The sequence below is a fragment of the Pomacea canaliculata genome, linkage group LG1 (genome assembly GCF_003073045.1).
Source record: "Pomacea canaliculata isolate SZHN2017 linkage group LG1, ASM307304v1, whole genome shotgun sequence".
NCBI lineage: Eukaryota > Metazoa > Mollusca > Gastropoda > Architaenioglossa > Ampullariidae > Pomacea > Pomacea canaliculata.
The window spans coordinates 5,890,115-5,905,621 of NC_037590.1; the positions used below are offsets into that span (position 1 = coordinate 5,890,115).

A 15,507-nucleotide genomic window follows, 5' to 3' on the forward strand; every position below is an offset into this window, starting at 1 on the left:
TTTCTACATAAAGCTTAAGCAGGCCCCAAGCAACGGAAAAACAATTAAGAGAAAAGGTGGCTAGATTGTGACAAACATTTAGCATTCACTTATTAATTAAATATCTTCTGAGAATCTCAGAAACACGAACACATTTACAGCAATATACAAAATTCTGTTTAAAGCTAAAGACTTCGTCTAATGGCACAAACGTAAAGATTTCACTGACACTCTGTGACATGTCAACTGTTTATATGCACAAGAATAAGATAACATTTATCTTTTTAGCTACATTTGTGGACACTTCACGCCACATACTTTCAACAAATATAACAAAACATAAAGAAACAAATAAACCAAAAAGTATTAAAATTAATGCGACCGCGAATATCGCTCTAGCAGACTAATTTATTTATTTTTTTGAGCTCCCAACAAACAAAAATTTCTATGTCTCTTGCGACCATAGACAATAAAGATGTCTTGCATCTTGTATCTTGTATCTTGTACATATGTCTATCGGTTCGACAGTCAGACTACATAATATGCATAACATATCAGCGCGTTTCGAAGTTCAATGAGTTTCTATTCATCATGGCATTCAAGAGTTGAACATGAGATAGATCATGTCCTTACTAGTCGATACATGTTCATACACAAAAACTGGAAAAGTTATAATCCCGACATGCATTTGCTTACACTGCCAAGAGATTCAAGTGTTGTACACAGCGTTGCTGATCTTGTCGAGCTAGTTTCATCCAAAGGAAAGGCAAAAAAAATGGTTCCGCGTGAATTCTCTCAGCTTTGTGATTGTGTTTGTGTATACATGCGAACATGCTTGAGAGAGAATGAATGTATCCATGTTTGTGAAAGCGGTTGTCACAGAAGGGTACATAAAGTTAAAGTTAGTACTCCGAACTGTACTTGTTGAGTGGAAGACTTTAGAAGGGAAAACATCATCATTGACCATCACCGGCCACTGCTTCACTACCCATGGGGACACTGCAAAAGCTGAGACGATGCGTGTGGGGCAACGGAGGCTTTATCTTCCAAGTAAGGTGTGGTATTCATATTTCTTTTGTGTTTCGGATTTTTGTGCAATTTCTTTGTATTTTTCAGTGTTACATTAGTGTTAGTATTTGTTTTTAATCTATCAATAGGCGCAATAGTCGGGTCTTGCCAGTGTCATGGAGTATTTGAGTCTGGCAAATGGCATGGAGTATTTATCCGGAATATTTAGTCTCTGATCAACGGCTAGGAGCCTTTTACCTCTGAAGAAGAAGGAAGCAAAGGGTAGAAAGAGTAGCAAACCAGACAGTAGAGGTTGTGTTCGATCGTCTACAAGAAGCAGCGCCATTGTGTACAACGTCTGCCCCTTACAGGCGGCGTTTAGGTTCAGATATTCGAGGACGATAGAGTCTCCTATTTCTCTCACCAGAAAAGCAACTTATGGCCACATAATTTTTAGCTACTGATACAGCGAATTAATGGAACTCTCTTCTTCTCTCTATCTTTCCATATCCGTTGTATCCTTTAAATGTTCAATGAAAACTCACCTCTTTCTTTAACATTAACCCTAACACCAATTTCCATAAAGCTAGTGTTTTTTCACACCTTTCCCCCTTTTCAGCTTATTGTTACTCATCTTCCTTTTGCAAAATCATGATGCACTCAGTCCTTGTTACTTGGGGTTTTGTGCGTTTTCTGTATTTGTCTTTATTCATTATCGGTGTTGTTTAACCGTCTGTGAGCTGCATATGTTGCTCGTTTGTTCTTCTGTCCCTCGTATGTTGTCTCCGCCTTAAGTCCACAGTGACTAAATAGTGATTAAAGTCTCAAGTACGAAAAGTTGAAACAGTGACTTTATGTCGAAATCCTAGCATTCTTCTGATTAGAAGATCGATTAAAAGAAATGTCTGGTAATGTCTGGACGACTGAGCGAGTGTTGAGCGCGTGTGTAAGCCTGTGTGACAGGTAGAGTGTACAGGTGTGTAGGTAGTGGCGAGGGGGAAGTCAGAAGCTTCCAGGTGTATCGGCAAATCGTTCTGGCTGATTAAGCAGGCGTTATGAAGAGAGCGACGCAATCAAGTTTAGACGCTCTACAGCTAGCTGTGAAGTGTAGTGTTTAATACCATGGACTAGGAAAGCTATCCATTGTACATGTGTGGTGTACGTGTCTGTTTGCATGTGTGTGTGCGTGTAGATTTTTGTGGGGCAAGGGGGAGAACAAATGTATGTTAGCGTGCGTCGGTATATGTCTACTTACAATATAAACTTGTTTAGTGCATAATCTCACTGATGCGTATTAATTTTGTTTTTGTCTTTTTTTTCAGAAATGGTAGAGTGCTCAAAGGAACACGAGGAAAATATTATAGGATCCTGTTTCTCCTCTTCACGGCTCTTTCACTCTTTCTTCTCTCTACTCAATTCAGACTCATACTTCCACTGACATTTTTAAAGACATTCCATTATCTTCAAAACTATGGCCGCCAGTCGATGTTTGCAATGACCCCCGAGTTTATTTCAAACACTTCATCGCTGTATCGAACTACTCTGGATGACGTCCTCAGAACAATTGAGTATTTTCCAGAAGACGAATACCTCGAAGATAACTCTTCTTTCTTTAATCTTCGGCCAGAAGTCATCAACAGCTTCGTTTCAGAAATTCTCATTCAGGCATCACCTCTGTGCCCTGGGGATGGTCCTTACCTGCTGGTCGCCATACCCTCCGTACATAATCACATGCATGTGAGGGAGGCAATCCGAAACACGTGGGGTAGCATAGCATTTGGCAGAAAATGGCCGCGTAAGTCTGTGGCTGTGGACGTCAAGCTGGTCTTCTTTCTAGGAGTTAACGCAGCAACAAACATGTCCGACCTGAAGGCGGAGTCTGGACGCCATGGAGATATAGTGCTGGGCAACTTTCTGGACACTTACCGTAACTTGTCCGTCAAAATAGCCTTTATATTACACTGGACAATTACTTACTGCTCAAACGCGAAACATTTACTTAAAGTAGATGAAGACACCTTCGTTAATATACCTTTACTGATAGACATACTACATAATGTATCCAAGCAACAAGAGCGCTACATCATTGGCCACAAACACACCTTCCACAAGCCGCCTGTTGTTCGCAGAGATGAGTGGTCAGTCAACGAGTCTGTCTACCCTCTTCCTTACTTTCCCCGCTACACATACGGGCATTCATATGTTATTTCCCACAAGGCTGTCAGAGACCTGCTCACCGCTTACAAGTACATGCCTCTTGTCCTGGTAGAAGACGCTTTCTTCACTGGGATCCTGGCTAAGACAATGGGCATTCCCAGAACTCACTGTCCTCGCTTTGCACCACCGAATGAAACTAACAGATGTCTTTTACTGGAAGACAAGTTTGTGAGTCAATTAGGCTTTGGAAAAAACACTTCTGATTACTACGATACTTGGTCCATGATTGTTAACAACAAATGTAGGAAATGATGTTTCCAGGAAGTAGATATGATAGTTTAGTTTGACGAGTTTAACGTCCATGTTGGAATGTTCGATATTAGCGATCAATGGGAAGTTTAGTTCGTATCGCCGTTTACTCAGAGTTTGTGCCAATTTGCAATGTGAATATATTGCTGCTTATATAATATTAATTGTATTTACAGCTTTTAAAACATGTCTCTTTTCCAATTGTTCTTTGTTGTGATAGTTCTCCTTTTTAAGAGACCTTTGGTAAAATATAGTCTACAGTTTATCGATAAATATTAACTATTCATTATTATAATGTTTTTAAGTGAATAAATTTCTTTTTTTTTTAAAATTCACATTCTGAAATATTTTGCTGATTCGACGTGCTGTGTTCCGCCATTATATTTGATGATTAAAAAAAATTATGACTAGTAAAATAGATGATAGACGATTTTTAGTTTTGTCTTGCCATCTACGCCTACTCTTAATGACACTTTCTGAAACATCTAGAAGCTAATGGTTACAAAGTGCAGAGCTTGATGTGGACACATTTTTTAGGTACAAACCCTGAATTTCTAGCTCGTTGTTGTCTCGTGTATTATTTTGTCTTCTGTATTGTTCTTGAGCTCGCTGCTTTGCTGTGCATCCACTCGCATACATACACACGCGCGCAGAGAGAGGTATGAACACAGAATGACTGTGAGTGAAAGTAAGCTACAGGTTGCTGTCTGTAAAGAGCTCTAACATTGTGAACCACCCACTTTATAAAACAACCGGCTTATAATTAGTATCACCGATCTATTTGAAAAGATGAAAGTCCAGGAAGCAACATGTTTATTTCAAATAACCAATCACTGCTTTTTTTTATAATTCATACACTAAACTAAATACAGCGAATGCTAGTATAACACACAAACGAGTCAAGCATATACATAGATGTATGATTGTCTCAAGCACATTGCAGGTAAATCAAGGTAAGCTTATCTAGGTGTGCTTCATTTTAAAGACAGAAAGTAAGTTTGCATCCCTTTTACAATAAGATGTATGGACCTTTAGTTTGTACATTGCGAACTATTTTTAGTCTTCATCCACTCATGAGGACAACCCAGTTACACAAGGTGGTATCAGTTTATTTCTTATCCAACTAGCTTTTCTCCTCTCTCTTAATTGGAAATATTTTCTTCGGAATTGCAGATTTTTAACACCTGGAAATTTGTAGCATTGTAGACTCTAACGAAGTTCATAACTTGTTGAATTTCAATAAGCATAAGGTATTCTGCCTTTGATTGCAGCCGAGTTATCTTATGTTAAGGAAAAAAAAACCGTAAGAGTTCCGTCCCCTGATTGTCAATCGACTGAATTATCTCCCTTTGCGTCGTCAACCTTTCGTTTACCCTGAAGTCAACCTTATTATTACAACAAGTGAAAGTGATTCAGAATCATGAGAATGCGTCTGAGGTGGAGATGGAGCGGCGATAATTTTACCTACTTGGATATCACTTGTGTAAGACCTTGTGTTCGCTAAATTTGTGTACAAGAGTACACAAGGGATACAAATAGTAAGCAGTTTCTAAATGTGTCTAAGAAAGAGGTTGTCAGGCTGTTAACTTTCAAGATTAATTTTCTAAACAAATGTGTGTGTGTGTGCGCGCGCCCGTGTGTGCGATCCCTTTATGTCTGAAATGTATGAATGAGCTTTATTATTTGGTTCATTAATAAATACTCCGTTCATCCTCATAATTATACTCATCATTATGAACGGTGGATTAACATGCCAGTAAAAGTCCCTACAATAAACAAAGGAGCAGGTCTGTATGACCAACAGTGTTTGTCATACGTCGTCATTGTTGATAGAAGGTTTACTTGTGTACTCATTAAGAAACCTGACTTTCACACCTTCTGTTATTTATCGTTTATTTTTCTTTCCCCAAGCCTACCGTATGTTACGCAGATCGATGCTTCGGGCTGTCGATGTCCAAAATCGTGTTCACAGAAAAAAACACTTGTTTATAAAAATAGTTGACACCAAAAAAAAACCTTCGTGCTAAACACGTTTAGCAGCGTGTCATCTCTTCACAAAGATGGACAGATAATGTTTGATATGTCGTTAAAGCTTAGGAAAAGCACTTCAAAGAGGTTAATTGGCAGTGGAAGATGTTGCTATGATTTGTGCTTAAAAAAAGAGAATGAACAAAACTGCTGTGTAAGATAGTCGGATCAGGATACTTTCTTGCTACAAGCAGAATTCCTGATAAGCAAGTATGTCCAACAACCAGCTTGAAATGTTTTGAACAAATTATTTAAAATGCTATGGGCATGAAGTTCGCACGACACGTTTGAATAAAGTTAATCCACTGGCTTTTGTTGCCATTATCTTTAGGATTTACTTAATGAGTACAAACAAATTCCATCTTTGTGTCAAAGAGAACAGTCAGCAACAGCACATTGTGTGCTGGTCTTGTTTCTTTTACCGAGGATTGCATCCTTTCTCTTCAAATTCATTTCACGAAGACTGTTGTATTTAGAAATGCAAACCTTTTGTCACTTCCTATTTTATCGACAAAGTCATGTGATTAAGAGAAAAACAATGTCTCGTGCTACTGGAATATGTTTTTATGCCACTTTATGCTCTATTTCGCTGAACGCTCGTGCTGTCCTTTGCGTTCTTACAGTAGTCAACGGCGACTTCCCCACACAAGGGTAAAACTAACGATTTCACATAAAATGTTTGATGGTCTACTACAAGCTGTACGCACTTAAATAAGAAAGCTTTCAGTTTGACTTCAAATTCAAAAAGTAAAAATAAAATAAATACAAATCCTTACTTTCCGGCTGCCTGTTCTAGGGCTACCGATACAGTAAGTGGTCACAGTTGTGAAGCAGCCTGAAATCACCGTTGTTTTTATTTCCTTTTTGATATTTTAAAATAATTTGTGTTTTTTTATGGCAGTATGGGTCTAAAAGCTTCTATTGTTATTTCATGCTTTTTCTGTTAGTAGCTAAACTCAGTCTGTTTCGTTCGTTGCTGTGGATCAATGTGACACATTGTGTGAATCATTTGTTTTAAAAAAATGTCAAGTCGACCACATCCCATAATAGCAAGCAAGCGAGCTAACGAGAGAGAGAGGGATTGAGAGCAGGAATTCATTTCACTTTTGCTCACCAGTAAGACTTATGTCTTTAAACTAATAAAGTAATTTGAAGAGAAACAGGTCTTTAAATTTCAAACAGAACTTAATGAATTCAAAGAGTCTATTTTCTTTTAAACCCCTCTCATTTACCGCAACATAGCTTATTTCAAATTATTTTCAATACAATGAAATGTGCTCCCCATTGCAGAAAAATATTTGTGATGTTTCCTGAGAAACAATAGACGTGTCAAAAGGGAGAAGGAAGAAAAAATGTGGAAATTAATAAAGCATCTGTCATTCAAGCCACCAATCAATAAAAAAAGAAATATAAAACAATAATAAACCAGTTTGTTGACAAGACATGTTTACCTAACATTTATCATCGACAATGAAGGACCATATGCTATTGAGTGCGTCTCCATTATATGTTTGGCTCACAAGCTTGTCCTCCAGTAACAGGCATTTGTTTCCTTCAAAGCCTGATGCAAAGAGAGGGCTGTATATCCTGCGAATGTCCATGGTCTTAGCCAGTATTCCTGTGAAGAAGGCGTCTTCGACTGGAACCAGCGGCATATGTTGGTAAGCGGTGTATAGCTTCTTAAAGGCTTCATTAGAAAGAACATAAGAAGCCCCAATGACGTGACGGGGGAAGTGAGAAAGAGGATAGACATCTTCTGGAACTTTCCATCGATTAACGCGCACCACAGGAGGTTTGTCAGGCGCATGCTTGAAGCCAATGATGTAACTCTCATGTTGCCGGGAAACATTTTGTAGCACATCTATAAGTAAAGGAACATTGACGAAAGTATCTTCATCTACTTTCATCAAATTCTTTGTGTTTGTACAGTAGTTGATCGTCCAGTTTATCACGAAGGCCACTTTAAGAGACAAGTTGCGGTAAGTGTCCTGAAAGTTGCCAAGGACTATGTCTCCATGACGCTCAGACTCCGCCTTCAGGTCGGACATGTTTGCTGCCGAGTTGATGCCCATGAAGAATAGTAGTCTTACATTTACAGACACAGATTTCCGTGGCCATGTCTTACCTTGGGCTATGCTGCCCCATGTTTTTCGGACAGCTCTTCTTCGGGCGGAATTCACGGGCACGGACAAGAGAGCGACCAGGAGAAACGGACTGTCATTAGGACATGGAGGGGAAGCCTGAATGAGGACTTCTGGGACGAAACTGTTGACGACATGTGAGTGGAGCTTAAAGAAAGAGGAGTTGTCCCGCAGATATTCATCCTCAGGAATAAAATTTAGTGACTTGATGGCATTGTCCAGTTGCTGTCGGTAGTACACTGATGTATTTGAAATCGAGTGGTTCAGTTCCGATTTCGAGAATCCATTTGACTGCGTTGTACTGCGAAAATCTTCCAGTCTTGTAGTTTGTTTGCTCTCTGGTCTTAATTCTTTTAGCTGCAGTCTCATCTTAAGAAGAAGTTCGAGTTCCTGACTTTCAGTTTTATTTCTCCCGCTGTCTTCGCTCTTTTCAACATACATTCTGATCCCCATTTGAGATGTACTCGGAGACACGTTATTAGAACTATTGTAGAAATGTTTGAGCACTGCAGTGAAACCGACGAAGAAAAAAAGGAGGAGAATTCTGCGATTTCGATATGGTATTTTTTTGAAGACACAAGCCATTCTGAAAAAGATAAACCAAAACCCGCAAGGTCATTTGCATCCATCATACAAATACACGCAACATTCGTTGGCTTACAAAACACTAAAGGCGCTGTGTGTATGAATTAGTAAAATTAGTTTTGACCTATTAGGTTTAATAACCATCACATCAGTTCATCTTCTCCCACCTCTTCACCCCTTCAAAAGGAAAAGAGAAATTAAATCCGCATTTTTGTTCGAGCTAAAGAAGCTCACAGGTGACGAGGTGGTAAGTAAATGCTCAGGTATTCTGTCTTACCTGTTCATGCTGCTTGAAGTGAGTAGTGAAGCCTGTGATGTTTGAGTGTTTTGATTCTTCTTGCCTTTGTTGTTATATAGCTTATTGGAGATATCGACATTGTCGACAGGTGAGATGCTTGCGGGAGGTGCCAGTTGACCACCAACATCAGTGACGGTAACGAGTGGCGACTTTTTTTTAGATCACTGACTTGAGCGATCCCATTTTAAGTATGCGCAAACAACCGATTGCACTTAACACCTTATCAACCCTTGACTTCGATTTGTTTGTATACTCAGTCCTTCAGTCAGGAACAAAGGTCTACACTAAAACATTTACTCTCAAACTAATCATAGCCCACACTAACCCTAACCCAACCTTAAACATTAACAACTGTCGTAAGCAGAGAAGTCTAGCTAACACGATAAAAGACGCAAACTAAGTGTGTATACCTTAAAAAAGACAAAAAAAAAAAAAACCCCAAAAAAACCCGAATGCTCGATCAAAAAATAAGACCCCGATCCTATAACGTTCGCACTGAGACTATTTATCGGGAACCATGTAAGGACAACTGTAAGGACAGTGCGCGCATGCGTGACGGACGTCAGTCCAATTTTTAAAGAAAGGTCGTTGCAGGATGCACTGTACCCTTGCTGGATGGCTATCGACTATTAGTCAGCTGAAAAAATTAATAAAAAATACCTGTAAAGGCAGTCGTTACAATCGCTAAAGAGGGAGATGGAACTGCGGAATTGTTGTTTTACGCCGAGCTAGCGACTAAAGCTATATTACAGCAAAGCAGCCAGCCGTTTAACGAATGCCACATTTAGAGAAAAAAAAACCCACAGTGTGTCCGAGACAACATTTGAACATTGTAGACAATCCCCACTGTATTGGTGACAGGCTGTAACCGCTGCGCCACCGGACTCCGAGATGTTACAGACCCCCTTTATCTCGCCACATTCTTGTTTGTGAAGCCGATGCCTCTCTCCTCACCTCTACAACCGTCTAAGGAGTCAGGTACTCGTGTCTGGTGAAGAAAGGGAGGGTGGAAAGGAAGTTGAGTATTTAACTGACTAGTGTGTGCACCTTAGGGGTTCAACTGTCTTTGTTGTAGCCTCTAGTCTGTGTGTTGCTACATTGCTGATGTGTAGCTGACTGCTCCCTCATCCTGTCATCCATCAGAGGACTGTACATCCGAACCCAGAGCGATGCATAACCTTTTAATTTTGTGATACATAGTAACAGCAAAGTGATTTTGTTTCTGGAAAACTTCTTCCATAACACTCTAGAAGAATGAATAAAAATACAGCAGCTATACGTCCCTTGAGTGTAGACGAAATGTCGACCCTTGATGAAGTAGAACCGTTGGTTTCTTTACGGCTTCAACATACTTTTATTAACAGATGATAATGATATACTGTCACTAAACTAAACCTTTCGTCGATTATTATCATCAGATAGAAAAGTGCGTTGATAAATATGTATGCACACACAGGCAGCAAATAAACAAGAACATAGGACTTTACCAGGCAAATAAAACAGAAGGAGGCGAACTAGAGAAAGAACAAAAAATACAACAAAACAAAAAACAAAGAGGTTGAATATTTACAATCTGAGATTTTTATTTGTTCAAAACTAGTTTGATTTTTTTGTGTGTTTCACGTAGTTCTAGCTTTAGGCATTTCTTTACATGCTTAAAACTTTAAATGTTTCTTTCATATCTTTTCATCATTGAATTTCAAGGTGGTGTTCCCTAGTTGTAGCAGCTTGTCCACTGTTCGACCTCGAACGTGTATTGATGGACTGCTTGCAGACGATTTGTTTTTCAGTTAACTACTGGAACGTGGCTGGTTGCAGTGTATTATTGCTGTGATGGGGACGACCCAATAAAAAGGTATAAAATGATCGTAAAAATTGCACAGACCGACAAAGACACGCGAGAAGATAATCAGACGTGGTCTCATTGACATCATACCTGGAGTTATCACCGACTACTAGTCAAGATTCGCCGATTAAGCTCAAGAAAGACTGAGTTATCAATTTGTGCATTGAGGCTTGACGACGATGATTTTTTGATGAAGTTTGCGGTAGGGACGTGTACTGGAAAAAGCAACTCTTTGTAGATATGTTTTCAGATGCATAAACACACGAAACATACACACGACTGCTCTGTTTTGTGGGCGAAACATTTTATGTCTGGATTCAAAAATATATTTGGCAGTTGAAGCGTTAAGAAAGACTAATGATCAAAATACATTTCAAGCCATCTTGTGAAATATATGGTCTTTCCTTCGTCTTTGTCGTGCAATGGGATTCATACGAGTCTGGCCCTAAATAGTTCTGACTTTATAACTTTTCTTCTCTATTTATCTCAATGAATATTTATATAGATTTTTAATGGAAAGTTTTTAATGATTAAATTTTTTAAACCTCACATAAGATTTCCTCCTATGCTTTATGACATGAGCTGGTCAAGTCTCATATGGAGATAGTAGTAAGATGGGAGAGACTAAAGGAAATGCAGAGATAGAGGGAGGGAGAGACGGAGAGGAGAAAAGAAGCGAGAAAGATTACTATTTGTAGGACTGGGCCCACTGAAATGATTAATATACATTATCTTAGAGAAATATCGCACATAATTAAGATTTAGTGATCAAGTACACACACACATACACACATGATAGCTCAATTCTTACGATGAACTGATGGAGAGGTTCACAACAGAGCATCAATGTAGACCAGGAGGGGTCAGGACTGCAGGTGATCTTGCAACCCGCCAGCAGCTGACTGTCAACGACCAAACTACAGGAGACCTTCAAGCTTACTCAGTGTCCTCCTCCTCCAGGGGACGGCAGGATGATGTATAGAGACAATATGGCTGATAAACATCTCTTCACTGCGTTCCGTGAGGATTCCCCTTTCAGTCGATCAGTTGAAAACCTCTTTCTCTGCGTCACAACCGGTAAGCCAGTCATGCTGGCGATATATGCACGTGGAGGTGAGGGGGAGGCTGCGACGACGACGACGACGACGACGACGACGACGACGACTGAGCAGAATAGTCCACTTGATCAGGAAAGATGACGGCGGAAGAAAAAGGTTGAGCTCCACCTTGTAGACAATGTACCCTAAACAGGGTGAGCCACGCTCAGCGTCCTTGTGCCTCTTGGTTATGCAGACCTGTACCCTTTACCTCTACCTACTGCATGATGTGAGAAGAAAACGTTTAGCAAAACATGTCCCGGAAATGACATCGCACTTGAAAATTAGATGTTCATAAACCCCAAACCCTTATTTCAGTGTGCATGTTTACTGTTAAGTGACAGCTGCAAAAGAAGTACATGTATGTGGTTTCTTGTGCACCTGCTGTCTTGAGGTCGAGCATGAGAGAGTTACAGCCACACCTGTCTCATCAGCGACTGCAGTTTCTATTGAATGACACAACAGACTTTTGTGATGAAAGCCACTGTTTGCCGCCAGATAATATTTTGCACACAGTCAATAGCCACCGTTCAATAAATGGTTGGCAGTTACTATCTACACTCTCATTGTCAACGCGAAACATTAAACGATAATGGATAATTTTATCACTCAGGTTCGATTATTCTCCCTTTCCTATCAGAACTTAAAAGTCTGAGCAGGACTTGGCACAACATCTGATTCTCTCCCACATACCAACTGTGTATAGTGTTCATCGCTCCCACCTTGTTTTGTGGAGTGAGAACATGGAGAAAAACATTCAGGTGATGGAGACCATGTGCCCTAGGAAACAGAATTTTCTACCAACTACACAACAGCAACGAACTTTTACGAAACGCAGCCATCTTTGTGGAGGACTCTCAAGAACCTCTTATGGAAAAAGTAAGAAGCTGCCTGGTTTGGCTGTGGACCTGGCACAACACCTCCAACACCTCTGGGGAAGGTGATTCCGTGACTGATAGAAGAAGAATTAGCTGCTAAGTACACAAAGAATGATAGACCTTATCTTATTGTACTTGTTTACCACCACTCATCAAAGGCCAGCCTGGCGAATTTCAGCTGTTGCCTCCAATCTACCTCTTCACCCCACGCCCCCCGACGGCCATTGCTGCTCAAAGAACTGAGTCGATAAAGTAAACAATCCCCACTCTCTTATTTTCCCTGAATGAAACAAAAGAGAATAAATACGGACTGGACCAAGTCGTCAGGTGTTTTTTGCAGGTGAGTCCGTAACAAGGTAAAAGGATTGGTCAACATTGCACAGATAAAAGGATCATTAAACACTTTCTTTGGGATTTCGACAGCGGAATGTTCATCCCACTCCTGTGTAGGTGAGTTATTTTGTGGGTTCACATTGGATCACTTTTTATCATTCTAAAATATAAGTATTTCTATGTTGATGAAAGTAATCTTTATGTAAGTAAAAGACTTTAAAAGATAAAAAAAAAAAAAAAAAGATTTCGTGTGCGTGTGCTCGTGACGCCTTGTTAGAGAAGGACCCTGGTTGGGCAATAAACGTCGATGAACATTTTATTCAGGAAAAGGAATAGAATTGTTAGTTAAGTGTGCAAGACTAAGCGCTTGTATGCTGTGAAAGTGGTATGGCATGATTTTAGTATCATCTCTGATGACAAAATACGATTCAGCTTTTGTAAACATTGTTATAAACATGTCATAAAACTTCCCACTTTGCCATCGTATATTCGTCTCAACCGTAACCGTCTCCCAATTTTATTTGTCTCATGCTGTTACAGGTTTCGCATCCTCAGGGGCAGACAATCGCTGCAACTGTGGTGGGTCATCATGGCGCCTCCTTCATTTACTTGATTTTCTCGGCCTTTTCCTTTTTCATGTCAAAAGGATATCGAGGAAAGAACAAAGATCTACATGCCGGCAACAGTGATAAACACCCCTACAAAATATTCCCGACTAAGGATTCATATAACCTGGCGATCACACCTGTAAACGATACAGAAACGATATCGCGAGAAGTTGATTTTTCAAAACACGTGGCATCTGTTTCTAAGAAGGTTTCAAACCAAAACAGAATTCTTTCGAGGGAAACGTATCAGACTTCCCAATCCCTCCACGCGTGCAAAATATTCTACAGGGCATGGTGATTCTACCCCCAGATGATCATCTCAAAGAACACATGTCCCACTTCCTACCTGGTCCACAGGTGTTGAACGACTTCTCACCTGGTTTCTTCCTCATCTCGGCGCCCCACGTGTGTGGTGGCAGCGACTCTCCGTCGTTGGTGGTTGTCGTTCCTTCGGTTGTATACCACTGGGAGATCCGGGCGGCAATTCGAGCCACGTGGGGAAGTCCTGCCCGAGGGAAACTGTGGCCAGGTCATACACATCGTCTTTCCGTCAAACTTGTTTTCGTATTCGGTGTCACTGACAAGAAGGGCAGCAGGGACCTGCACGAGGAATCCCAGCGGTACGGCGATATCGTCCAGGGGGACTTCCACGACAACTACCGAAACCTCAGCATCAAGACTGCAGCGGCACTGCAGTGGAGTGACACGCACTGCCCAGGTGCCAAGCACGTGCTCAAGGTGGACGAGGACACCTTCGTCAACATCCCTCTGCTGATGGAAGTCCTGGACTACATGTCTTCGCTGAAGCTGAAATTTGTCTTGGGTCACAGGCACAGCTCTGTGCGTCCCCGTGTGGCAAGAGCAGGGCGGTGGGCTGTGGACCACGCTCTTTACCCGTTCTCGGAATTTCCTGCTTACCTGTACGGCCATTCGTACGTCGTGTCCAGGGGCGCGGTGCCAGACCTCCTGTTCGCCTTCAAGCGGAGGCCACTGATGCCTAACGAAGACGTACTCTTCACAGGTGTGCTGGCCAGTGCTATGGGCGTGACTAGAATTCACTCGCACTCCTTTGCCCACGTTTCTGATCGACAACGGAACGCAACGTGGTGCGAAGAAGCGCGCGGTCTGAGGGTGTCGCGGACTCTGTTCCGGAGCGCCAGCGCCATTTTGAACATGTGGTTTGACATTATTCTCAGACGCTGTCATGGTGATGTATGACTTGCTTCTGTAGGTGAACTCTACCTCAAGTAAAAATTCAGATGCCTTGTGAACGATCGATGAAATAGGTCAGTCCATTGATCGTGAGCACTGTACTACTTTAGTTTTAGATGATTGTAGGTCAACTGTCAACCTCAAGATGGCGAACTTTGTGCTTTTTTTTATAACCATCTTCCATTTTGCTGAACTGTTTAATTATTGAATAATATACTTTACCAATAACTCTTATTATCTTTGTTTCAATCCTATTTTTTAACCATCCTTATCGTGGATGATCAAGTTCTATTCGTTCTTTTCGAGCTTTTTGTCCCAATTTTTATGTGTACCAATTGCTTTCTGTTCATCTCTAAACAGTTCTTTCAGTTGGTACACCACATATCTCGATGAAAATATAAATATTATTAATCTCCACAAGAAATGTGGCTGTTCATTCGACTCTTCTGTTGTGTGCATTAAGAGTGTGTGTGTGTGCGAGAGAGAGAGATAGACAATATGTAAATATTTGTTCATGAGTTAGTAAATGGACGTATAAATATGCAACAATTGTCTCGCACGCGTGATGGTTCCTTGGGTGTATGATAAAAATGTTTAAAGCGCAAGTAAATATTGTTGTTGATAGCTCTAGTGGTTTGGCGTATTCTTCTACGTGAACTACAGGAAAATAAATATCTGACGTCGTTTCGTTTGTATCTATGGGAGGGTCGAATAAAACAAACAAACAAACAAACAAAAACCAAACAAACGTATTAGTTTACTGGGGGTAGTAATTGCATACTTATCTGACAGCACGAGATGTATTGCTCATTAGAAGAGTCCCTAAGGCAAGACAGGGGATTGCCGTCGATGAAAAATGTTTCAAGGCATTCGCAGGAGAGCAGATGAAGGAGCTCGATCACTGTTGTTGAGGTTAATAACAATCGATCTATCGTTTTACAAAGGATGCAACCCACTTGATCCTCCCTTTAGAAGCCTGTCACCAGTATAGTTTAAATATGAATGAGGTCCTCGTCTCGGGCACCTGT

At 40.7% G+C, this 15,507-nt stretch overlaps 3 protein-coding genes across 3 annotated transcripts; 2 read left to right on the plus strand and 1 right to left on the minus strand.

The window, feature by feature from the left end:
• Positions 1-904: 904 nt before the first annotated feature.
• LOC112553426 (putative UDP-GlcNAc:betaGal beta-1,3-N-acetylglucosaminyltransferase LOC100288842) lies at positions 905-3,456 on the plus strand. Its single transcript, XM_025220632.1, has 2 exons — positions 905-1,034; positions 2,310-3,456. The coding sequence occupies exons 1-2, from the start codon at positions 970-972 to the stop codon at positions 3,454-3,456; spliced, it is 1,212 nt and encodes a 403-aa protein (XP_025076417.1). The 5' UTR covers positions 905-969.
• Positions 3,457-6,932: 3,476 nt separating this feature from the next.
• LOC112553446 (lactosylceramide 1,3-N-acetyl-beta-D-glucosaminyltransferase-like) lies at positions 6,933-8,063 on the minus strand. Its single transcript, XM_025220667.1, has one exon. It carries the CDS (start codon positions 8,061-8,063, stop codon positions 6,933-6,935), a length of 1,131 nt encoding a protein of 376 aa, XP_025076452.1.
• A 4,250-nt stretch (positions 8,064-12,313) lies between these two features.
• Positions 12,314-14,791, plus strand: LOC112569600 (beta-1,3-galactosyltransferase 4-like). Its single transcript, XM_025247432.1, has 2 exons — positions 12,314-12,776; positions 13,200-14,791. The coding sequence occupies exon 2, from the start codon at positions 13,559-13,561 to the stop codon at positions 14,483-14,485; it is 927 nt and encodes a 308-aa protein (XP_025103217.1). The 5' UTR covers positions 12,314-12,776; positions 13,200-13,558; the 3' UTR covers positions 14,486-14,791.
• Positions 14,792-15,507: the final 716 nt, after the last annotated feature.